The sequence below is a fragment of the Equus quagga genome, chromosome 8, assembly GCF_021613505.1.
Source record: "Equus quagga isolate Etosha38 chromosome 8, UCLA_HA_Equagga_1.0, whole genome shotgun sequence".
Lineage (NCBI taxonomy): Eukaryota > Metazoa > Chordata > Mammalia > Perissodactyla > Equidae > Equus > Equus quagga.
The window spans coordinates 108,175,727-108,199,540 of NC_060274.1; the positions used below are offsets into that span (position 1 = coordinate 108,175,727).

At 49.5% G+C, this 23,814-nt stretch overlaps 1 protein-coding gene and 1 non-coding gene across 5 annotated transcripts in view; both read left to right on the top strand.

Moving 5' to 3' along the window:
* Window positions 1–2,952: 2,952 nt before the first annotated feature.
* Window positions 2,953–3,024, top strand: TRNAP-AGG (transfer RNA proline (anticodon AGG)). Its single transcript has one exon. It is a non-coding gene; the product is annotated as a tRNA-Pro (tRNA).
* Window positions 3,025–8,810: 5,786 nt separating this feature from the next.
* CCDC136 (coiled-coil domain containing 136) overlaps window positions 8,811–23,814 on the top strand; it is a 28,875-nt gene continuing 13,871 nt past the window's right edge. For 2 of the 4 annotated variants that reach the window (XM_046668792.1, XM_046668795.1), the window contains exons 1-11: window positions 8,811–8,940; window positions 9,740–9,847; window positions 11,406–11,660; window positions 11,753–11,827; window positions 18,491–18,814; window positions 20,978–21,089; window positions 21,687–21,855; window positions 22,100–22,237; window positions 22,575–22,733; window positions 23,005–23,175; window positions 23,601–23,786. In XM_046668792.1, coding sequence (XP_046524748.1) covers window positions 8,883–8,940; window positions 9,740–9,847; window positions 11,406–11,660; window positions 11,753–11,827; window positions 18,491–18,814; window positions 20,978–21,089; window positions 21,687–21,855; window positions 22,100–22,237; window positions 22,575–22,733; window positions 23,005–23,175; window positions 23,601–23,786 — 1,755 coding nt within the window. In that variant the 5' untranslated portion in view covers window positions 8,811–8,882. Of the gene's footprint in view, window positions 8,941–9,739; window positions 9,848–11,405; window positions 11,661–11,752; window positions 11,828–15,494; window positions 15,651–17,634; window positions 17,716–18,490; window positions 18,815–20,977; window positions 21,090–21,686; window positions 21,856–22,099; window positions 22,238–22,574; window positions 22,734–23,004; window positions 23,176–23,600; window positions 23,787–23,814 lie in introns of those variants that run through there. The other 2 variants (XM_046668793.1, XM_046668794.1) reach the window with 2 other exon arrangements.

The window sequence follows — 23,814 nt, forward strand, 5'->3', positions numbered from 1 at the left end:
GTAAACACAAACCAACTGTTCTTGGGATTATGACAGACAATAATGCCTCCCCAGGGACTTCACAAAGGAGACATTAGTGTGATATTATAAACAACTTCCTCAATAACACTCCTGAGTAGAGACAACAACCAGTTTCACGGGATGGAGCCTGCTACTATCCCCTCACATTGACTTGACACAAAGCACAGTTTGGAACTGGACATAAACCAGAACCATTAGGATGGGCGCCAATACCAGCTCTGCTGGCTGCTCGATCCAGAGGACAATTCAGCTCTCGGGAGACCTGAAATGCATTCTTCTCTGTCCTCTGCAATCATTGCTTCTCTCTGCTTAGTTTTGTTATAATTTAATTTCTGTTTTTGAGTGGATTATATATATACCCAGGGCTCAAGTACAAAAAATTCAGAAAGTACAAATGAATATATGGTGAAAAATAAGTTTCTTTCCCAGTCAGCCACCCAGTTCCCCTCTCCAGAGGCAACCAGTGTTTGCTTGTTGCTGTGTTTTTGATGTAGGAGGTGACAATGAGCTTGAGATGAAGTGTTGTGACAATGTTGTCTGTTAAATACTGACGGTGAGGCTCTCCAGCCAAGTGATGAGATAAGAAAAAGGTCAACATGCTCTTGTGAAAATAAGGAGTCATCCAAGGATTTGCCTGACTAAAGCCATACTCACGCCTGGGAGGAAATGGAAGAAGGTTCCGGAGTAGAGCCACGATTCTCCCCCAGAGAATTCCATCTGTGGCTTTTTAAACACAGAGACAAATGAGTCTTTGAGGGCCTAAAGTCCTACTGCCTAGACTAAAGCCACAGTAATTTTAGCCTGGAAAAAATACTTGGTAGGTGCCTACGGACTGCCACCAGGGTGGCACTCCTGCCCCGGACCCCACCATCCTGGAGGCATTTGGAACTGTGTGTGGCAGTTTTATGGTTGTCACAATAGCGGAGGAGGGATTACTGGTATGTAGTGGGCAGGACACTGCTCCACACAGGCCACACAAAGAAGAATGATCCTGCCTTAAATTCCAACAGCACCCCCAGAGAGAAGCACTGGGTGGGGCCCGACCCCCAACTCAGCTCTGAAACATTCTCAGCAAAGTCACCCTTGGAGGCCTGCATGGAGCAGCCTCACTCCCCGGCACACCCACCAAGAAGAACGATTTAGGGAATGTGTGCTGAGGTAATGGAATGACGTGCCGAGTGTACTTTTATTTATAAGCCAGTTTAAAACTGGGGAACAGATACCCAAAAAAGTCCCTTTGGTTTTAGACTGGATGAGCTGTTGCCTTTCTCTCTGGCCATGATTAGTTAGCAGAGCCAGCTGTCTGGTCCAGACACTCCTGGATGGAGATAAAACTTCATCCCCTGGGTATGAAGGAATGCTGGCCAATCCATTCTCTAAAGTGAGAGCCATTCTTCCCGCCTAACCAAGAGAAGGATGGTTCATTAGGAAGCCTGCTTACAAGGAGGAAGGAAGGTTTCTTCAGGCTTATGTTTCTACTTCAAGCCAAGTGATGCGGATTCACCTGAATATCTGTTGTCATAGTGATGTTTTGTGCACACTCCTGGCTTCCTTTCACTTGCTCATTCATTCGTTCATTCCACAGCCACTTGCTAAGCAATGTCTACAACAACAGTTGTGCTGTGAGGATGAAATGAGATTAATCTGGTAAAGTGCCTACACAAGGCCCAGCACACAGAAATTCTTGGGAACCTTTTGTATTGTGAGCAGGATTGCCAAGTGCTGGATACAGAGCAGGACCCAAATAGGACAGGCTTCTGGCCCCTGGTGCTCCCAGCCTCACAGAGGGCAGTCCCCGTGGAAGCAAGCAAGGGTCCCCAGGGTGTGATGGATGTGGTATAGTGGAAGCACAAAAGAGAGTGTGGCTGAGCCCACTGGGTTCTCCAACAAAGCCCCAGTTTCTGAGGCATGATCTCCCCTCTCCCGCTCGTTTGGGAAACTCCCAGCCCCAAGGACCTCCACCCAGGCCACTCTCAGTCTGTTGGCAGGTTCCTCCCAGCAGCCTCCCTGGGCGGGATGAGCAGGGCAGGCTGGGGTTGGGGAGGGAGAATGGGTATGTACAGGATGTATTCTCATCTCTAGTTTTCCAGAAAGTCTGGGTAGCAGTGTGTACTATGTTTAAAACAGGCTTTGGATTCAGATGAATGTGTCTCTTATCAGCTGAATTTAGGCAAATTTCTTTTTCTTCCAATGAAGATGACAGCTATCTCACAAGGTTGTGGGGAGGTTCAATAAGATCTGTAAGGCACAGAACACATGCCCAGCCCACAGGAAGCATTCAGTGGCCACTTTCCTGCCCTCATGTTGTCATCATAATAACCTCTTTCTTTTGTACAGCACTTTACAGTTTGCAGAGTAATTTCCCATACATCCTCTCACCTGGTCCTCAAATTACCCTGTAAGGCAGACAGGACAGGTGTTACTTCCCCAACTGACAGATGAAGAAACTGAGCAATTTAGCAAATGTCACCTAGTCAAGAGTGATCTGGGATGGGCTTCTGGGTCCTCACCTGGGAGGCTGTTGGGCTTGAAGGATTTTTTTCTGGTGGTCTGATCATGAGGTAAGAAAGAAGGATGGTTCTTCCTTGGGTACGGGAGATTCCAGACAGGCTCCCTAAGCCAGGGGTTCCCTGGGAAGTGGAGGTGGCTGGAACCTGGCCTTCTCTGCCCTTCCCCAGCAGCCCTGGGAGAGAACCGGCTGGTCACGGGGAAGAAGGGGCCCTGCCTGGAGCACCAGGGCATCTCTGTGGCTCCGCAGTGGGCCGGGGAGGAGCAGGAGAGAGCCAAGGGGCGAGGCCGGCTGGAGTCCAGCCGGCCTGGGCTGGGAGCCAGCCTGTAAGGAGGAGAAGGGAGGCCTCCTCTCAAAACCACGAGCTGTGGCTGCTGCCGATGTGGCAGGGAAGGGACATCTGGCCAGGGGCAACCATCAGTGGCTCGTTGGTCTAGGGGTATGATTCTCGCTTAGGGTGCGAGAGGTCCCGGGTTCAAATCCCGGACGAGCCCTTCTTTTCCTGCACTTTTTTTTTCCAGTCCCCTGCCACACACATATAGACTGACTGCCCTTTCCAGAGTAGAAGTAAAGAGATGGCAGTAGTGGTGAATAAATAAAGGACTCTGAGGACAAGCTGCCAATCAGTATCCTCATAGCCTGTGGCCTGTATACACCCCATTATGTCCACTGAAACCAAAGTGAGCAGGAGGGGAGTGGCATAGCCTCAGGGCCTGAAGCCGAGAAGATTAGACTCAAGGGTTGCACTTTGTTAGGCAGAAAGGCAGCCTCTCAGAGGGCCTCAGAAAAAGAGCAAGAGATCAAGATAATTTGTGGGGTGGGCCTGAGCTGGATGTCAAGAAAAGGCAAGGGGCTGGCCCGGTGGCGCAGCAGTTAAGTTCGCATGTTCTGCTTCTCGGGGGCCCGGGGTTCACCAGTTCGGTTCCTGAGTGTGGACATGGCACCACTTGGCACACCATGCTGTGGTAGGCATCCCACGTATGATATAAAGTAGAGGAAGATGGGCACGGATGTTAGCTCAGGGCCAGTCTTATAAAGTAGAGGAAGATGGGCACGGATGTTAGCTCAGGGCCAGTCTTCCTCAGAAAAAAAAAAAAAAAAGGAGGACTGGAAGTACTTAGCTCAGGGCTAATCTTCCTCAAAAAAAAAAAAAAAAAAAAAAGGAAAAGAAAAAGCCCAGCCCTCCAAGTAAAACTCAAGATGTGAAATGCACTGGATTCAAAGTCCAAAAGCTAGGATCAAAGTTACAATTCTGAGTCTCAGTTTTCCTTTTGATAAAATGGGAACCGTAATACTTATTTCTCAGAGTTGTTAGGAGGATTAAATCAGAAACTCTATGTGAAAGCCCTTTGCAAACTGTAATGCACCTTACAGACATAAGATTGTTAGGAATCATACTAAACATAGAGAGAATAGAGAAGGGAACTTCTGGCAATGTGACAGACTGAACTGATGTAGCCATCTCCTCACCCAGCGCCCCCTAAAACACACACAGAAATGTTGCATCAAATAGAACTTAAAAATTAAAATATGGACAACTGCGAAAATTTATTTTAAAAAGGGAAATTCCCAGGTAATCAGAATTAAAGAAGGAATACAAAGCCAAAGAAAAAACAAGAAGAGGCTGTCACTGTGGCCCATCCTGTGTTTCAGACATAGACATATGCCCGGGGGCCTGGAACTGGGTTTTCATGCTTCCACTTCTAGGATATGTGACTTCAGCCCACCAGAAACAAGGAGATGGGACCGAGCCCCCTGCATAAAGCTCAGAACATCAAAGATCTATCTAGTCCGTGGAAAAAAACCTAAAAACAACACACACCAGTCCAAGGAAGCAGAGAAAGGGGATAGAAATACAAATCAACCTGAGAAATTGAAGTCCCAAGCTTGAGCAAATGCTTGTGTTGCATCTGGACTTATGTTATCTGCATCATGCTGGATCCTCAAGCTGAGAAATTAAATACAGAGCTGGTTTAGGACCCTTGAAATTCCTAGGAACATGACACAGCCCCAGAGAAGCAAGAAAGAGACCTGTAAGAATGTTTTCACAACCCAGGGCTCTATGGGATTCCCGCTAAAAACACATACACACACGAGCAAAAACATCTGCTGAAGAATAGCTTACAACAAAGTCTTATAAACTAGACAAGGAAGAAATTCACCATAAGGAAGAGTCGGCAGACACAACAAACAGACGAATTAACACGCCAATAACTGTGCATAATGGAACAACATGAAGAATACTATGTAAGTATACTTGAGTATTAAAGATTAAAGACGAGAAAATAAACTATAATGAAAATATTGCACCATGAAAAAAACAGCTTATTGAGGGGGAAAAAACAAATAAAACATTAGGAAATGAAAGACATACCTTTGAAATTAAAGACTCAATGATTCATTAAACAGTAGAGCAGACCCAGCTGAAAATAGAATTAGTGAATTAGACGATAGAGCTGATGAGATCACTCAAAATATGGGAGGAAAGGGAAAAGTATGAGAGAGAAAATACAAAAGAATAGTTTGGTTTATTTATTTTGAGGAAGATTAGCCCTAAGCTAACATCTGCTGCCAATCCTCCTCTTTTTGCTGAGGAAGACTGGCCCTGAGCGAACATCCGTGCCCATCTTCCTCTATTTTATATGTGGGACGCCTACCACAGCATGGCTTGCCAAGCAGTGCCATGTCCACACCCAGGATCCGAACCAGCGAACCCCCGGCCGCCAAAGCAGACCACGCAAACAACTGCTGCGCCACCGGGCCAGCCCCAAAAATTAGTTAAAAGACATGAGGGAAAGAATGAGAGAACCTATCACACCATATATGTAATATGTCCTGAATGAGACAGAGAGAATGAAGGAAATGTAATATTCCAATAGATAATGGTTGAGAATTTTCCAAAATGGAAGAAAGACACAGCAGTCCTCAGGTTGAAGAGTCCTGAGCTTATAAACACATTGTGGCGAAACTGCAGAATACTGACAAGAAAGAGACCAATCTTAAAAGCAACAACAACAAAAAGCCTGTTTGCCTACAAAGATAACAATTATATTGGCAGCTGACTTCTTATTAGCAATAAAGCTTATAGAAAAAAATAGGATATCTTCAAAAGGCCAAGAGAAAACTGTCACTCTAAAATTCTATGCCCACTAAATTTTCATTTAAAGGGTGTGAAATACAGACATTTTAAGGCAAAGACTGAGAATGTTTACCACTCGAAGACTTTCACTGAAATGCCACCAAAGAATATACTTCATAAGAAGGAAACTGAAATAAGAAGGAAGGAGTGGCCTACAAGAAGACAGTGAGCAGAGAAATCTATAAACATGTCAGTGAATCTAAACAAGCATTGAAAGCCACTGTTAGGGGAAGGTAAATTGGTCCAACCACTTTATAGAGCAATTTGGCAATAACTAGTAAAGTTTAAGATGCACATATTCTATGACCCAGAAATTCTATTCCAGGTATTTACCTTAGAGAAGAGCTCACATCTATGCCAAGGAGGCGTGAACAGCACTGTCCACTGCCGCATCGCTTATAAAATGGAAAACTGGCGACAGCCTAAATGCCCATTAGCAGAAGAATGGCTAAATAAATTGTGGTATATTCAAGCAATGAAATAGTATTCAGCAGTTAAAATTCATTAACTGGAGCTACATGAAACAACATGGATAAATGTAAAAAAAAAGGTTTGCAGAAGAATGCGTACAATATAACACATTTAGATAGATTTTTAAAACACACAAATCAATACTCTGTGTTGTTTGTGGATACACACGTATAAAGTAAAACTATACAACCATAAATAGAAGAGCAATTTCTGAACCAGATGCGGCAAGAGACGAGCAGTCTTTGGATTTCAGTGGTGTGTACGTGGATACTCGTTATGTTATTCCCTGTACTGTATTTTTCTGCATGTTTAAAAAATTCACTTTTTTTAAATGAAGGGATCTAGGCATTTAGAAATAAGGGTAAAGGGGGATAAATGGCTGCATCAGTCCTCAGAGAGGATGATCTGCTGGGATGGGATTAGGAGGGAGGCTAAATCCTGAGTCCAGGGATTACAAGGATTAATTCAGATCATCCCCCTAAGCTGATCACCTGGTTGGCAACCCCACCACTCCTGGCCCTTCAGAGATGCACCCCTGAACCACGGTCCACTTCCCTTTATAGCTGCTAAGCCTTTTCCTCCTGCCTCCTAACTGCACCCCTACCCTCAACCCAGTGTTGGTCTGGCCAGGGTCTGAGTCCTGAGAACAAACTGGTTCAGGTCCCCCTGAATGCTCCTGAGATCAAGGGTGAATGGTGACCTGCACCCCAGGAGCCAGGGAGAAATTAGTCCTAACACTCAGGATCAGAGCTCCCTGAGGAGAGCTTGGACCCCTGGATGTCACAGTTGAGGACTTCCTCCCCTGCCTCTCCCTCCATCAGCCAAGAGGTCAGCGGTCAAGGTCCAGTGCTAAGCCTGCTGGCTGAGCCAGAACCAGAAGGAGCTGTGCTGGGGCAGAACAGCCACTGGCCTTCCAGCATTAGGCTCTGTCAGTCCCCAGAGCTTTATGCCCCCCACCCTCCCAATGCCAGCCCCTTTCCACCATCCCTGACAATTGCCCGGTTCCCCAAGTCTGGACAGGCCTGATACATGAAGCAGACCCTCCGGAAGGGATCTCTGTGAGCTTGTTCAACAGACTTTCCCGCAACTGGATCACCTTGAGCACAGGATCTGGAGTGGAATCCTGTCTGGGGAGCAAATGAAACCTCCTTGAACTGTGCTCATCATCTCTCAGAGCACCAGGCTAGGGGTGTGAGAGGGAGGGAGGGACTTATGGGGCAACGTTATTGTTCATAGGCAACATTTAACTCCGAGTGTGAAATCATATGTTAAATGATAAGACAGAGCATTAACTGTGTGGTTGGGAGATTTACTTTTACTCATTTATTCTATGTGTCAGGTACTTTGTCAGATGCTGGAGATACAAAAATGACAGATACTTCCCAACCTTCCAGAAGCTGGGCAGACAGAGAGTAAAAACCCAACCTTGACAACCCAGAGTGACCTGCTGCCCTAGAGGGAAGGAGGACAGGATGGAGCAGAGCAGGGGCTTCTAATGGGGTCAGGGTGGGGCGTCAGGGAAGGCTGCCTCGAGGGCTGAAGGATAAGTAGGGGATGTCCAGGCAAAGGGCTTCTTTCCTGCGGAATACAGAGGGCTTGTGACCTCGGAGCCTGCAGAGGTGGACACAGACAATATATGCCCATGACCTTGCGAGTGGACATGCAAGAGAAGGGATTGGTATGTGACCCTGGCTTAGGAATGCCCCAACACTTTTCTGGATGTGCTGGGACGCTCCAGTTCCCAAGTGTATCCCCTCGTTTCCTGGCTGAGACCTGCAGAGATGCGAAAGCTACTGCCTCGTCGAGATCCGGCACCCGGCAGACATTCCTTGACCAGTCAAATAAGCCCTCTGGGCTTCCACATCTCCCTTCTATGAGAGTGCACATCAGCAGTGTCCACTCCCAGCCGGCTACGGGGGCAAGGTGGGTGGGGGTCGTGGCTCGCAGCCCTCCGGGTTTGGGGCCAGATGGGAAGGCAGGGCGGTGGGGAAAGGAGGTCTTCGGGCAGAGAGGGCTGCGTGGGGCCACGGCGCGGGCCCTCGTAAGAGGGTCCCTGGTTTTGGCTTGGTGGGGGCGCGGGAAAAGCAGAGACAGGGTCACGCAGTTCGCGTATCCTGGCCTCGGTTCCCCTCCTCCTGCCCTCACGCAGCTCTGGGGCGCGAGAGGCCATCGCGCTGGGCAGGGGCCGGCGGCCGGGGGTCCGCGCTGACTGCGGAGGTGGGGGGCGCCGGCCCTGCTCGGTGGGAGTGTGAATGTCTGAGCGTTCGGAGGAAACAGGCCGGGAGGATTTGTCCATCCTTGTCCTTTTCCTCCCCCATCACTGAGCAGGACGCGGCAGTGACACGTGGCGCTAAGGGGGTCCCAGGGCGCGGCCAACTCCGGGCAGGACCACCGCCAGAACCAAGGGATCTTGTCTCTCCGTCGTGGGGCATCCTCAAGTCCCGAGAGGCTCCCGTCCGCTCCCTACTCTCCTTGGCACTGGCCTTGGGGCTACTCAAGGGACGCGCTCACTCGCCCCTCCCCCGCGCCCCCCCGGTCCATCCACCAGCACCCGGTCGCGGAGCCCGCGCGGAGGGAGGGCTTCCGGGCGGTGGCGGACGGGGGTGGAGTCAGGTGGCCGGACCAGGCCCCGCCCCCTCGGCCCGGCCTCCCTCCCCCTGAGCTCCCAGCTCCGGGTCCCCGGCCTCGCTGCTGCGGCGTCTGCTCCCGGCGGCGGCGGTGGCGGCGGCGGCGCGAGCGGCCATGGAGGCGGGCGCCGGGGCCAGCGCGGGCGCTGCGGGCTGGAGCTGCCCCGGCTCAGGTCAGAGCTGCCCCTCCCTCACCTCTCCACCGCCACTCCTTCCTCTTCTCCATCTTTCCTCCCTCCAGACCCCCACGTCTTCCCTCCGTCCGCTGCTCCCCACCTTTCGGTCCTAAATCTTCCTCCCTCCATCCCGCCCCCGACCCGGACCCGGTCTCCATCTTTCCCGGCTGTGTCCTCCCCACACCGGCCGCATCTTCCCTGGCAGTGCCTGCCCTGAGCCCTCTTCATCTCGTCTCTCCAGTCCAATCGTGCTTTCAGCCCTGGAGGCTCCAGACCCTGCACCCCCTCAGGCCCCGAAGGCTTAGGAGAGCGGGGCGAGGGTGGGGTGGACTAGGTCCAGTGAGAGAATGTAGGGGAGGGGAGCGGCTCTGGCCCAGAACCCCTTCCCACACTCACCTCCCCCCGCCATCGCCTCTCTTCCCTTCCACGCACCACCTCACCCTTCCAGCCTCTTTACTGGCTCCTGCCCTCTCTCTTCCATCCTTGCCCATCTCCTCCCTGTCCCCTCTGGGCCTAAGAGACACACACCCTTTCTGTGTGTGCAGGGGTGAGGAGCCTGGCACAGAGGGTGCTGAGGAGGTTGGGCAGCTCAGGGCGGGGTCCCCGCAGGCCCAGCTTGAGGGTCTGCTGAGGGAGAGGAGTCGCAGGGCTGGGCAGAGGGAGCCAAGCACTTCCACCCGGATTAAAAACCCCAGGGTTCCCAGGGGCTAGAAGGCATGTCCCCTTCTCTCCCCCTGCACCCCAGTGCCCAGCAGCCCACTGCATCCCACAACCCCTCCCCTCTCCCTGCTCACAGGACCCACGGTGACCACTTTAGGCTCCTATGAGGTGTCTGAGGGTTGTGAGAGGAAGAAAGGCCAACGCTGGGGGTCCCTGGAACGGCGGGGGATGCAAGCTATGGAGGGTGAGTTTTCCCAAAAAGCTTGCTTTCTCCTTCACCCAATTTCACTTTCCTCCTCCTTCCTCCCCCTGACCCCAGAACTCTGAGCCAGGTCACAGCCCTTTCCCCACTTCGCCTGAGACCCTCCACCCTTCAGGTCTGAGCTCCACCCCTCCTCAGGGCTCGCTCGGGCTTTGAGGGAAGTTCCGGGTGCATCGCTCTGGGGCCCTAATCACCAGCTAACCAGGTTGTGTTTCCCAGGGGAGCTGCCAGACAGAGAAAGAGGCCTCACTGGACACAGCTTTGAAGCAGCCTTTCAGCAGGGGGTTTGTTCTCACCGCGTCCCGACCCAGATCCCAAGCTGTCTCTTATTTTGAAAAGCAGGGACATGAGCATGTGAATTGTCTTTCTGGTGCCACCGCCACTAACTTCAAGTGCAAGCCCTGTGGCTTTGGTTCTCTAGGATGGCTTACTGCCTGAAAGAGATTGCCTGGGAGAGGGGCAGGTGAGAAGGCCAACACGCGTATCCCCACCACACCCATGTGACTTGGCAGTTGCTGCCAACACCAGGCCCCTGGAAGGATGCTGGTCCCTTTTCCAGAACTTCCTATGAAGTGTCCCTGGGCCCCTGTGCACACTCAGTGTGGGCAACCCTGCTCCCCCAAGGGGGACAGATAATGCCAAGGGTCCCAGATGAACCCTAGGCTGCTATTACTGGAGAAAGTAAGACCAAGGATTCAGAATTTTAAAACAAAGCAAACAACTACCATCCAGACAAGATTTTGCTATTTAGAAGAACTGCATTGCAGCAAAGGAGGGGGTGCTCACCAACCAGAGGCTGGGGACCAGCTCACCCCAGTTTCTTAATGCATTAAAATGGCAGGCTTCCTTTTACACACAGGTGCAACCTCAGACTTCCCCTGAAAACTGCCTGGCGGTCAGCGTGGGAGGAGGGGCCTCAGAGGCTCCAGATGGCAGAGGAGACCTCTGCTTTTCCACAAGGCTATCTGACAGAATACATTTGCAAGGGGCTCTAGTGTTTGTCCAGTAAAGCATTTAGAAACATTTCATTCAGGTGTTTTCTTTCTCTATGTTCTGACAGGCAATGCTTTCTGATTATGGAAAGGCTAATTCCTCACAAGCCACCTGGATAACTTTTTAACTTTCTGCAAACCTCCAAACTGTAATTCTTGCCTCATTTGGCCTAAAGACACACCCAGTCTGAATCCCCTCTCGACCACTTGTCCCACCACCCGGAGACCAGGACTGGGAGAAGCAAGTATCATTGTGCAGGTTTCCTGGGGCTGAGCCAGCACCGGCTGCTCAGTTTGTCCAAAGGCAGTAATAGGAGGCCACCAGGTGCAGTACTGACCCAGACAGGGCTGGGAGGGGATGAGCTACCTCCAAACTTGACCCTCACACCTGAGGACTCATCCTGAGTGCAGGTCCTGCCCAGGGGCTCCTTGGGGGACACCAGGTGGCACTGTTATACCATCTCTGCCCTGGGACAGTGAGTTTGAGGGCCCTCTATGTGGAAAGGAAGTTGACTCTGACTCCATGGCGGGATGGGTGTCTCTCCTAGGGGAAGTGTTACTCCCAGCTCTCTATGAGGAGGAAGAGGAGGAGGAAGAGGAGGAAGAAGAGGTGGAAGAAGAGGAAGATCAAGTGCAGAAAGGTGGCAGCGTGGGCTCCCTGTCGGTTGGCAAGCACCGGGGCTTGAGCCTCACGGAAACGGAGCTGGAGGAGCTGAGGGCTCAGGTGCTGCAGCTGGTGGCAGAGCTGGAGGAGACCCGGGAACTGGCAGGGCAGCATGAAGACGACTCTCTGGAGCTGCAGGGTGAGTGCCTGTGATGCGGCCAGAGGGCCTGGGCCCAAAGGCTCTGGGCTCACTGGATCCCAGGCCTGAGCCGGCTCCCCATCTCTCTTCAGGGCTCCTGGAGGATGAACGGCTGGCCAGCGCCCAGCAGGCAGAGGTGTTCACCAAGCAGATCCAGCAGCTCCAAGGTAATTCCCAGCACTCAGACTGGAGGGCAGGTGGCCATCCAAGTACTTTTGTCCTGAGGGTTTGGCTAAAGCAGAGCAGACAAACATAACCTAATTCAGTACTTTCTTCTCATTTTTCCCTCCTATCTCACCCTTTTCTCCTTGTCTCTCCACTCTCCTCTTTACCTTTTTTCTTTTTTTCTTTTTTGCCTCTCTGCCTGGCTTTTCTGTCCTCTCCTGCCCTTTCTTTTCTTCCATTTCACCCTTTCTCCCTGAGTTTAACTCTCTCCTTTTTAACTCTCTCCTCCAGCCTCCTCCCTTCACCTGCATCCCTTTTCCTTTGTTCTGATCAGTGTCCAGGGTGGCTAATCAGGACTGAATTCCAAACCAGATTGCTTTCCCCCCATCCCTCCAAGGGCATCATGGGAAGAGTCAATGAGAAGCGCCTGGGAGGGGACTCTATGCATCTTCTAAGGGAAGCAGATGAGAATGCTTCTCTTGCTCCCTAGGACCGAGCTTGTGGCCCCCAAATCCCTTTCTTCTAACGCCCACGTCCCTTTGTCTTTGGGAAGCTGCAACGCTGGTGTCCCTCCGCTGCACTGCCAAATAAAGAGGCAGCTTTTGTTACTTCTGTGGGCTTCCGGAAGGTTTAGGGGAGCTGCCCTAGAAAACAGCAGGGACTCTCCAGGGCAAACTGAGATCAAGCCAAAAGGAAAGTATAAATGGAGAAAAAAGGAAGGCCAGGAAGTGGGCCCGGAGAGGAGCAAGCAAAGGTGGAGGCGAAGGGACAAAGGTAGAGGCAGCAGAAGGAGACGGTGGAGCGTGGAAGGTGGAGCAGGGAAATGGCAGGAGACGCCTTGCACAGGGAAAAGAGTGTGAGCACTGGTCTCGGGTCACCTAGATTCTTGGGCCCAGCTCTGCCACATAACAAGCTTTGTGGTCTTGGGCAAGACTTTTTTTCTGAGACTTGATTTCTTTTTTTTCTTAAGATTGGCCATAAGCTAACATCTGTTGCCAATCTTTTTTATTTCCTTCTTCTTCCCGAAGCCCCCAGGTACATAGTTGTATATTCTAGTTGTAGGTCCTTCTAGTTGTGCTATGTGGGACACCACTTCAGCACGGCTTGATGAAGGGTGCTAGGTCTGCACCCAGGATCTGAACCTGTGAAACCCTGGGCCGCTGAAGCGGAGTGCCCAAACTTAATCACTTGGCCACAGGGCCTGCCCAAGACTTGGTTTCTTATCTGTAAAATGGAGCTAATTCATTTGTTTATCAACCGCTTAGTGAGTGCTGTTAAAAAAGATACAACAGGCCCAAAATGGAGTTACTTGTGCTGAGCTGCCATGTCAGCAAACCAAGACTTGGTTGCAGTCTCAGCCTCTCCCAGGAATGTAGCCTTTAACCAGTTAGTCTGGAATTTCCCTGTCAGCAATAGTGAGGTAATCCAATTTATGGACCCTTCTACCCCCAAAGAAAAATGAGGTAATCCATTCTTTCCTTGTCCCTGCCCCTTTCTGCCTATAAAAGCCTTCCATTTTGTACAGCTTCTCAGAGTTCCTTTCTATTTGCTAGACGGGATGCTGCCCAATTCATGAGTCATTGAATAAAGCCAATTAGATCTTCAAATTTACTCTGTTGAATTTTTGTTATTTAACAGATTCTATATACTTGGAGGACCAGCTTTGGAATAAGACAGACCAGATCTCTGCCCTAATGAAGAGTACATTCTAATAGGGAGAGGCAGAAAATAAACAACCCAGGTTCAGGTGGCAAGAAATGCTATGAAGACAATATAACAATATGATACAGGGACATGGGGTGGGATGGGAGTTTACTTTAGAATAGATGGTTAGAAAAGTCCTCTTTGAGAAGATGACATGTGACCTGAATAATGAGAAGCATCCAGTCATTCAGAGATCTGAGGGAAGAGCACATGAGGCAGAAGGAACAGCACCTGCAAAGGCCCAGAGGTGAGAATGAGCTGCATGTGTTTCAGGGATGGAACAAAGGCCGTTGTAGCTGGAGCAAAGTGCATGTGGAGGCCTCTGGTAAGAGAGCATTGTGAGAGGCAGGCAGAGGTCAGATTACAAAGGGCCTTGTAGGCCAACTGAGAGGTTTGGCTTTTATTCGAAGCATAGTGGAAAGACATGGGGAGTGTCTTACCCAGGGCTAGGGTGTTATGATCTGCTTTACATTTTAAAAGAGCATGTTGGCACTGTGTGGAAATTGGATGGAGAGAAAGGAGGCAAGACAGTGAGTCTGGTTGGCAAGTTATAGAGTTATAGCAACAGTCCAGTCAAGAGATGATGGTTGCTTGGACTAGAGCAGTAGAAATAGAGATGATTCAGAATATAATTTGAAGGTGGAGCCCTCAGGACTTGCTGAATTGGATTGGGGGAGGGGTGGTGGTGGATAAGAGAGACATGAAAAAAGACTTTACCCTGAGAAACTGGATGGATGGTGATGTCATTTATTGGAATGGCAAAGACTTGGTGAGGAACAAGTTTAGGGGTGAGGGGAACCACTTAAGACATGTTTCCTACATGTTGAATTTGAAATGGGTCTCGACATCTAAGTAAATCTGTTAAGGAGGCGGTTGGATATATGAATCTAGAACCAGGGGAGAAATCAGGGCTGGAGATATCAATTTGGGAGTCATTAGCATATAGATGGCATTCAAATCCACGGGAGAGCATCATGAGTCACATGGAGAGATATAGGAAGAGGAGAGAAAAGGGTCCAATCTCAGGGATACTACAGTATTTAAAGGTCCGGTGTAGAAGGAGAAACGAACAAAAGAGAGTGAGGTATGGGGCTGGCCCCATGGCCGAGTGGTTAAGTTCGTGCACTGCGCTGCAGGTGGCCCAGTGTTTCATCGGTTCGAATCCTGGGCGTGGACATGGCACTGCTCATCAAACCACGCTGAGGCAGCGTCCCACATGCCACAACTAGAAGGACCCACAACAAAGAATATACAACTACATGCCACAACTAGAAGGACCCACAACAAAGAATATACAACTATGTACCCGGGAGCTTTGGGGAGAAAAAGAGAAAAAATAAAATCTTTAAAAGAAAAGAGAGTGAGGTAGGACCTGAAATGCTACTGAAGCATTTCATGCCCTGGAAGCCAAGAGCAGAAAGTGCTTCAAGGAGAAATGATGAACTGTGTCAAAAGTTGCTAAGCCAAGTAAGATGGCCGTTGGATTTGGCAAGATGGAGAGCTCTGAGGCATTTCAGCAGAGGTAGAAACCTGACTGGACTGGGATTGAAGAGGAAAGGGGAGGTGAAATAGAGAAGGTGAGTACAGATAATTACAGTAGTCATGTTTTGAAGAGAAGCAGAGAAATAGGGGAAAGGGAAATGAAGTCAAAGGAGAGCTTTTTGGGTTTTTTGAGATAGGACACACTAGATCATGTTTGTATGATGAAGGAAATGACCCAGCCGAGCAAAAAAGGGCCTTTGCTTGGAGAAGGGACATTCTTCTGTTCAAATAGGAGCGAAGTCAGAGAATCTAAGTAACGATGCCGGTAGGCCACTGCCCGGGGAAATAAAAGTTTCAGAGCGATTCCCCACTCAGTAGGGTGGTTTCTAGCGTTAGATCTCGTCCAAGGGAGGCAGGGCGCGGGGCGCCCAAGCCCCAGCCGGCGGGAGGAAGCAGACCGTCTTCGCGCACGCGCGTTGCCCGTTTCCGCCGAGAGGGGGCGCGCGCGGTCTCAGAGGCAGGTGGTGTTGAGGCCGTTCCGGCCGCCACAGCCCCGCGGGGGCCGGGACCGGCCGGCGGCGGGAGGCCCCCCAGGGAGACCGGTTGCGGGGGGGGCCGACGAGATGGAGGCCATAACCAGTGAGTGAGAACCGACTTCTCTGCCCCGCAGCCCGACGCCCGGGCCCTCGGGCTCGCCCCGACGGCTCCAGCCCCACTGTCAACCGGCGCCCGTCCTTCGGAACCCGGGTCAGGCCCTTCCAACTCCCAGCAGGGCCCGCCCCGGCCAGTGTCCGCCCCGCCCAGCTCCCGGGCAAGCCCCGCCCCCGGGCCCGTGGGCCCCGCCCCTCCGCCCGGGCGGGCCCCGCCCCTTCGTGTTCCTACTTAAGAGCTTTCTTAGGTTGAGGGAGACCTTCCTCCGTTCCCCAGTGGGTCTGAGAATGTAGTGTTTTAGGGCTAGATGCCAGCGGAGAACCTAAATGAGATTTGAACCCTAACATGAAGGGCACAGGAAGGAGTGGGTCAGCCCGCCATGGAAAGCCCACCCCAGGCTCTAGGGCCTTTATCTTTAACAGCCAGTTAACTTATGTGTCTCCTTCACTAGACGGTAAACTCCAAGAGTCAGGCCGCCTCTGTGCTGTTCCGAGGGTAGAGCAAGGACTTTGTTTCTTTCAAATAGGAAGGAAGTCAGAGAATCCAAGTGGAGATGCTTGGGCTTGGCCCAGAGGTGAGGATCAATTAATACTGTTGGAATAGACCAAGGAGAGAGACAGCTAGGGCCGTTCTAGAGAAGGGAAGACTGGCAAAAGATGGGCCGGGAGCCGTACATGTGAGCTCGCGGGGGTAGGGCAGGAGAGCTTCCTGAGCATCCAGCATTTATATCTGCAGGATGTCCAAATTTTTCTTCTCAAACATCTATGTTCTAATTTTTAAAAAACACCCAAACATGTAATTCTGTACTCATAGTACTCAGTAAAAGTTTATTGCATAGATGAACCCCTGCCTCATTTATGCATGAATACAGCAAATATTTATTGAGCTGCATTATGCCAGGTGCTATGATGGATCCTGGAGCTGCGATGGTAAGCAAAACAGACATGTTCCCTGCCTTCATAAAGCTTATAACCTAGTGAGGGGGAGACCAGGGTTTCATACACACACACTGCAAAGGACAAGGTGATATGAGAGCACTATTAATAGAGGACTTTGCTTAGTTTTTTGAGGAGGTTGGGGGGAGAGACTAGGAAAAGTTGAAATGGTGAGTAGAATGGACAGGAGTTGGGGGTGAGGGATGGGGACAATGTCTCTTGCAAAGGGTTTGCGGGAAGATCCTGACTCTCCCAACCCAATCCTTGTTAATTCCCTAATCCTGGCCCCCAAATCCTGAATTCTCTATTGGTGTTAGTGCCTTTTACTGTCCACTTTTAAGTTCTCCTCATCCAAGATGGGCACCTGTGTTCAGAAACCCTGAGATGTTCCACAGATACTAAGAGCTCTGATACATTTCTTTTGTGAATTACAATCTATTATAAAATGGAGCCTGCTTGTGAAAATTCAAACAGCACAGATATATGTGAGATGGAAAGTGAAAGTCCCCACAACATGCTATCTCACCCCTCAGAAGCAACTACTCATTATGGTTTGGAACATAGATCTTTCCAGACCTTTTTCTGTGTCTTTGTGTATTATACATATAAATATTTTTTGCAAAAATAAGATAATACATATATTTTAGAGCTCATTTTTCTTTCTAGTTAATATACCATGGAAACCTTTTCAATGTCTTCTCTATAGATCTGCCACTTTCTTTTAAATGGCTGTATAATATTCTATTTAACCATCATCAATTTAAACAATCCCTTATCGATCAGCATTTATTTTCCCATGTTTGGTTATCATGTGATGAACCTACGTTTGAGTTTCAGCTGTGAACTCTAAATATACATTGTTTGGGGCCAGTACTTACCACAGGCAGCTCATGGGAGTCTCAGGCTGGGCCAGTCCTGGCCTCTCAGAGACAACCCAGACATCCTGAATGTCCTTCTACTCCCTTCAGCACCACACAGAGTACGCTGGCCTGCATGTGGTCAAGAATTCTTTCTGATGACCTTTTATCTGCTGGCAGGAAAGTCCATCCCAAACAGACCCACATGTCATCCTCAAGAGACCTGGCTTAAATGCCCCAGCAAGTGTACCTCAGTACCAGGTACCAATACTTCTTAATGCTGCAGTGGTACAAACACTCATATCTGTTTTGTTTCTTCACGATTAAGAACGATTTCTCTATTATTAGAATACTAATTCTACTGACATTTAAAGGACACTAACTTGCTCTACTTAGAACACCAGGCCTGCAAGCTCCAAGACTGAATAGATGAGGATAGTCTGTGTAAAGTTTTTTGTTTTTTCTTTTTGCTTGAGGAAGATTAGCCCTGAGCTAACATCTGTGCCAGTCTTCCTCTACTTTATATCTGGGTTGCCATCACAGCATGGCTGATGAGTGGTGTAGGTCTGCATCTGGGATATGAATGTGTGAACCTGGGTCACCAAAGCAAGGCTTGCCGAACTTAACCCCTAGGCCAAGGGGCCAGCCCCTGTGTAAATTTTTTTAGTCAGGGAATTTTTGGGAAGACTCAGGGCATCAGTAGAATACTGTAAATTAGGTTTGGTCTTTAATTGTCAGGCGATTCCTTAGAAGCACTTAGTACTTTTTGTTTGTAGTAGCCTAAATTGTTGCTTTTGGTGCCAAGCCTTAAAATCTACTTTTCTGTTGTCCCTTACTACATAGCTTCACTCTCTGTTCCTGTCTTAGGTATTCCCTTTATTCCACACCAGATGAAGCTATACTTCTCTGACGGGGTAGAGACTAGGTTGTCAGGAGTTTCCAGATGAGAAATAAATCTACCTTTAACTTTGTGCCTCTGGAACATGGTAGATTAGTTCACTTATCCTCTTAACGTTCCAACCTTTGGGCTTTGCAGGTGAGCTGCGGTCTCTACGGGAGGAGATTTCCCTATTAGAGCGTGAGAAGGAAAGTGAACTTAAGGAAATAGAACAGGAGTTGCATTTGGCCCAGGCTGAGATCCACAATCTGCGACAAGCAGCAGAGGATTCTGCAACTGAACATGAGAGCGACATAGCATCCCTGCAGGAGGATCTCTGCCGGATGCAGAATGAACTCGATGACATGGACCGCATTCGGGGAGAGTATGAGATGGAGATCGCCTCCCTCCGTGCAGAAATGGAAATGAAGAGCTCTGACCCATCCAATAGTTTAAGTCTCTCAGATTTCTCTGAGATGCAAGGTATGAGAGAGGAAGCCCTCCTCCTAGTCTGTCAGTAAAGTAGAAGGAGATAGTATGCAAGAAGATGGGGGAAGGTGGACTTAGATCATGAATTGGGAGCCTCTAAAAAACCCTCCAGGTTGAATTCAAGACTATAAGGGAGAAAAATTTACCTAGATGTCACAAACCAGTGCATAGCGGTGTAAGAAATGGCACCCTGGAGATGAACTCTGAGAATTCTTCCTTGGAGAGCCATTGGGCGTTTGTGAATTTGACTATGCTAAAGCCCTTCCTGGGGAAGCTTCCATTCTGGGTTGGGAGTATAGGGGTCTTTCACCTTGGGAAACTCTTCCTGCTGCTCTGGCATCATGGCGCTTTGCCAGGCCACCTTTTGGGGGGCCTCTAGTCATGGTCCCATGTCCCAGGATGGTAATTCTTAGGCTTCTTTAGCCCTCTCGAAAGTAGAATCTTTAGAGGGCAAGAAATCAGAGCACAAGACAGCTAGAGAGGAAGAGAGGTTACTTCCAGTAATACATGAGGTACTCAAAGCTCGGAGCTCTGCTCTCAGACAGTGAGTCTCCCAGCTGGTTGCTAGGATTCATGACATCAGAGAGTTTGCCTTGATTCTGAGGCTAGATTTATGATCTGGGCATAATGGGATACCCTATATTATGCCAGGTCAAGCAGGGGCAATCAACAAGGAATCAAAGAATTGCAAGTTTTCCCGGCTGTACCAAGCCTCTCAGAAGAGCCTTTGGACTGGTGGTGCTAGGAGAGGGGGGCTAGCACAGTGGAAAGGCTTGGGCTGGAATTAAAGACCTGAGTTCAGCATCTCAGTTCTGCTAACTAGCAGGAAGAACTTAGTCTGGTTATTATCTCTCTGAAGCTCTGTTTCCACCTTTGTAAAACATGGTTAATAAAACTTTACAGCTAGATGGGATCCTGAAGCAGGAAAAGGACCCGATTTCTCTCAAAATAGAGAAATCTGAATAACGTGTAGAGTTTAGTTAATAGTAATGTACCAGTGTTGATTCCTTAGTCAGGCCAAAGGTACCCACGGTGAGATGTTAACAACAGGAGAAACTAAGTGAGAATTCCCCCGGGGAATTCTGCACTATGTTTGCAACTCTTCCATAAATCTGAAAGTATTCTAAAATTAAAAGTTTATTGCACAAAGAAAGAAAAGAAAACCTTACAGAGCTATTTGGGGGATTCAGTGAAATGCCTGGCACGTTGAAGGCACTCACACTAACTGAATCTAAGGCCGAAACCACCAAGTCTAATGCTCAGCGCATGGTTGGTTTCATTAAAGATTAGTTTCCTTCCTTCCTTCCTTCTATGGTAATCTGCAGTATTCCAAGGATTTCTGACTGGAATAAAGAGGGAACATTAGAAGTGACTTTCAGGGTGTTGAATCTGCACGTAAGACAGGCCTTGTGTTCTAAGTACAGCAAGTTAGTGTCCTTTAAATGTCAGTAGAATTAGTGTTCTAATAATAGAGAAATCATTCTTAAACATGAAGAAACAAAACAGATATGAATGTTTGTACGGTTGCAGCATTAAGAAGTATTGGTACCTGGTACTGAGGTACACTTGCTGGAGCATTTAAGCCAGGTCTCTTGAGGATGACATGTGGGTCTGTTTGGGATGGACTTTCCTGCCAGCAGATAAAAGGTCATCAGAAAGAATTCTTGACCACATGCAGGCCAGTTTATTCTGTGTAGTGAAAAGGACATTCAGGATGCCTGAGTTGTCTCTGAGAGGCCAGGACTGGCAGTGTGACATGGCAGTTCACATCTCTCAGCTTTTGTACTAAAAGCATAGTAGGAAGGTAATCACAAACAGTTCAATGGGAATTTTAAATACAATAAACCAAAAATTAAAACCCTCACAAGCTCCTAAGATCTCAAGACTCTGCCTTGGTTGGGGTTTTGAAGATGAGCACACAGGGCAAATCTGGGAAGATAAAAAGAAGGGCAGCTACCTGAAAGAGGACCAAGACACATTGCAGTGTGGAATTTTCTGGGCCCTGTCTTCTAAGCCTCCGCATGTGGTATCTCCTCTGTATTTAGAAAAAGAGAAGCTATTCAGCCTTCCACTATCAGATTTCTAGGCAGGAAAATTGGGGCTGGTCACCAGCGCTTCCTTCCCAGGATCTCACCTCTCTCTGCTTGACCTCTGCAGAAGAACTGCACCAACTGCGGGAACGCTACCGCTTCCTGAACGACGAGTACCGGGCTCTGCAGGAGAGCAACAGCAGCCTCACAGGGCAGCTTGCAGACCTGGAGATGGAGAGGTACAGCCGGGAGGCCAGTGGGGCTCTGCCGGACTTTGCCTTGGGCTCTTCCCTGAGTAGAATCAGTGAAGGCAGATGCCAGGCTAATGAGGCCCCCTCTGCTCCTGGAAAGCTGATCTTTCATGGTATCCAAATGGTATAGATACCACCTAAAGCAGGCATGGGGATCCAACCCGGTTATCTCAGGACTAGACTTGAATGAGGTCTAAAATTTAGTTTCTTCCCTTCTAGGCATTGGGGTCTGGTTTGTTCTGCCCTAGAGTAGATCAGAAGTGATTCCTTTCTTGTCCACACAGACTTGATTCAGTCTAATGGCATAGTGCCTCCACACTGGAGCGGGCTTCACAGCAGGCCCAGCCTTGAGCCCAGTTGGACTAGCGTTCTTAGGGTCTTCTAGAGCCTAACGTGCCTGTGCAGACTGAGGTGCTGGGGACTTTCTCTGTAATCGTCCAAGTGTGTTTATTTGAGAGGTAAACAACAATAGAAGGCTCCTTACCATCTTTTGCCTAAAATGAAGGCATCGGGACCAAGCATACTTGACAGGTGATGCCAGGCAGAGGTCTCTCCCAAACATGGCTCTGGGGTTCTGGATTACAGGACACGAAGAGCAACGGAAAGGTGGCTGGAGTCCCAAACACTAAAGAGTATGATGTCGTCAGAGTCTCAGACGTCAGAAATGGATTTTCTAGAGCCTGATCCTCAAACCCAGTTGTTGCGACAGCAGCTTCTGGGAGCTGAAGAGCAGATGCATGGCATGCAGAACAAGGTAGGGAAAGGCAGGCCCCTTTCGTTGTGTCTCTTTTACCTTCTCCTGGCCTGTGGTAGAAACATCTTAGGCACAGGGCTGACAAAGGAGGCATGCACTGTGGCAGGAGATAGTACTTTGGGGTCTCACTTGCTTGCCTGATGTAAATACTCCATAAAAGGAATGCCATACTCTGCATAAGCCTGTTCTTGCGGTGCATATGGTACCTATAGTAAATCAACCTTCCTGTTCCGTTTCCGCACAGTGTAAGGAATTGTGTTGTGAGTTGCAAGAGTTACAGCATCATCGCCGGGTCAGTGAGGAGGAGCAGAGACGGCTGCAGAGGGAGTTGAAGTGTGCACAGAATGAGGTGCTTCGGTTTCAGACTTCCCACGTCACCCAGGTAAACACTGACAGGGGAAGGGCATTTGGGGAGAGCAAAAGGGCCTACATGGAGCTGCTGCTTGAGGGGCGGATGAACGCAGAATAAGGGTGTGCTCTGCTGACTCCGGCCCTGCAACCAAGGGTACAGTCTACTGGAGAGCACTTGGAGAAGTCACATAGCATTGTGTTCTAGAAATGGTAGCTATTACTGAGTGTCTGCCTCAGAGAAGAAACCGAACCATAGACTTGTGGGAGCTCCTCAAGATGTCTGCGTCTGGAAAAGAACCAAACTGGTCTGTAGTGGGGTCTGCTGTTTCTTGAGTGTAACTGTTCTACCTACATCCTCCCCACCACAGAATGAGGAGCTGAAGACCAGACTCTGTACCCTGCAGCAAAAGTATGATGCTAGCCAGGATGAGCAGAATGAGCTCTTGAAGGTGCAACTACAACTTCAGACTGAGCTCCGGCAGCTCAAAGTCATGAAATCCACAGTCATAGAAAGCCAAAGTGAGAAGGTAACAGCACCCAGAGGTGAGGGGCAACTTAGGGGCTAAGAGGTTTTGGGGAAGGTGAATAAGAGTAGAGAGTTAAACAAGTCTCACCTGTGCAGTACCACAGGCGCGCGCTCCAGCCACCCTCGAGTACTCCGTTAGGTGAGAGGACAACCAGGAAGTGCAGGGCAGGGAGAAGTCGATTCTTAGACTGTCCGTGTCTGAGTGGCTCAGGCAGAAGAGTGAGTGGGTTGAGGATCCCGGATGTACTACCCAAAGCCCCCCTCCACCATAGGAGTTACTGTGCCGGCTGCAGAAGCTGCAGCTCCAGTACCAGAACATCACATGTGAGAAGGAGAAGCTGCAGGAAGTGCAGCAACAGCTGCGGGAGGACCTGCAGTACTATGAGGCAGAAGTGCAGCGCCTCAAGGACATGGTGGCCTCCTTCCAAGAGAGCTGTGAGAAGGTAAAAGAAGCTGCAGGTCAGGGAGAATGTAGCAAGGCGAAGTCTTCTGTGAGAGTAACAGTACAGAGGAGGAGTGGGAATGGTAGGAGCTCTATGGAGTGAGTAGCTGTTGGAGAGGGGGTAAAGAGGTGCTTAGTAGAAAGGTGATCTCAGAGTCATGATGCTCGCAGCTTCCTTTGATTTTAAACCAGAAAATTAGCCTATGAGAAGGAAGCCCTTTCCCTTCCCCACCTCCCCAAAAAGGAAGCCCCAAAAGGTCTCTGTGCAGAGCCAGGTAGGGACTGGTCCATCTCGGGTAGCCCTCACTGGGATGAAATTGGGACTGGACAGGACAGGATAGGATCCCCTTAGTCCCTGCCTGAGAGGAAAGAGTGCAGCCACAGGGGTTCCTGGGATGATGGTGGGGCCTGCCTCCCGTGCCCCAGAACACAGAGATGCACACCCAGCTTCAGGAGATGAAGCAGCTGTACCAGACCAGCAAGCATGAGCTGGAGCAGCAGAAGCACATGTATGATCAGCTGGAGCAGGACTTCCTGCTCTGCCAGCAGGAGCTGAAGCAGCTCAAGACCACCCAGCCCATCCCAGAGGACAAGGGAAAATGTGCCAATAAGGTAATTGTAATTAAGAGGTGGGATCTCC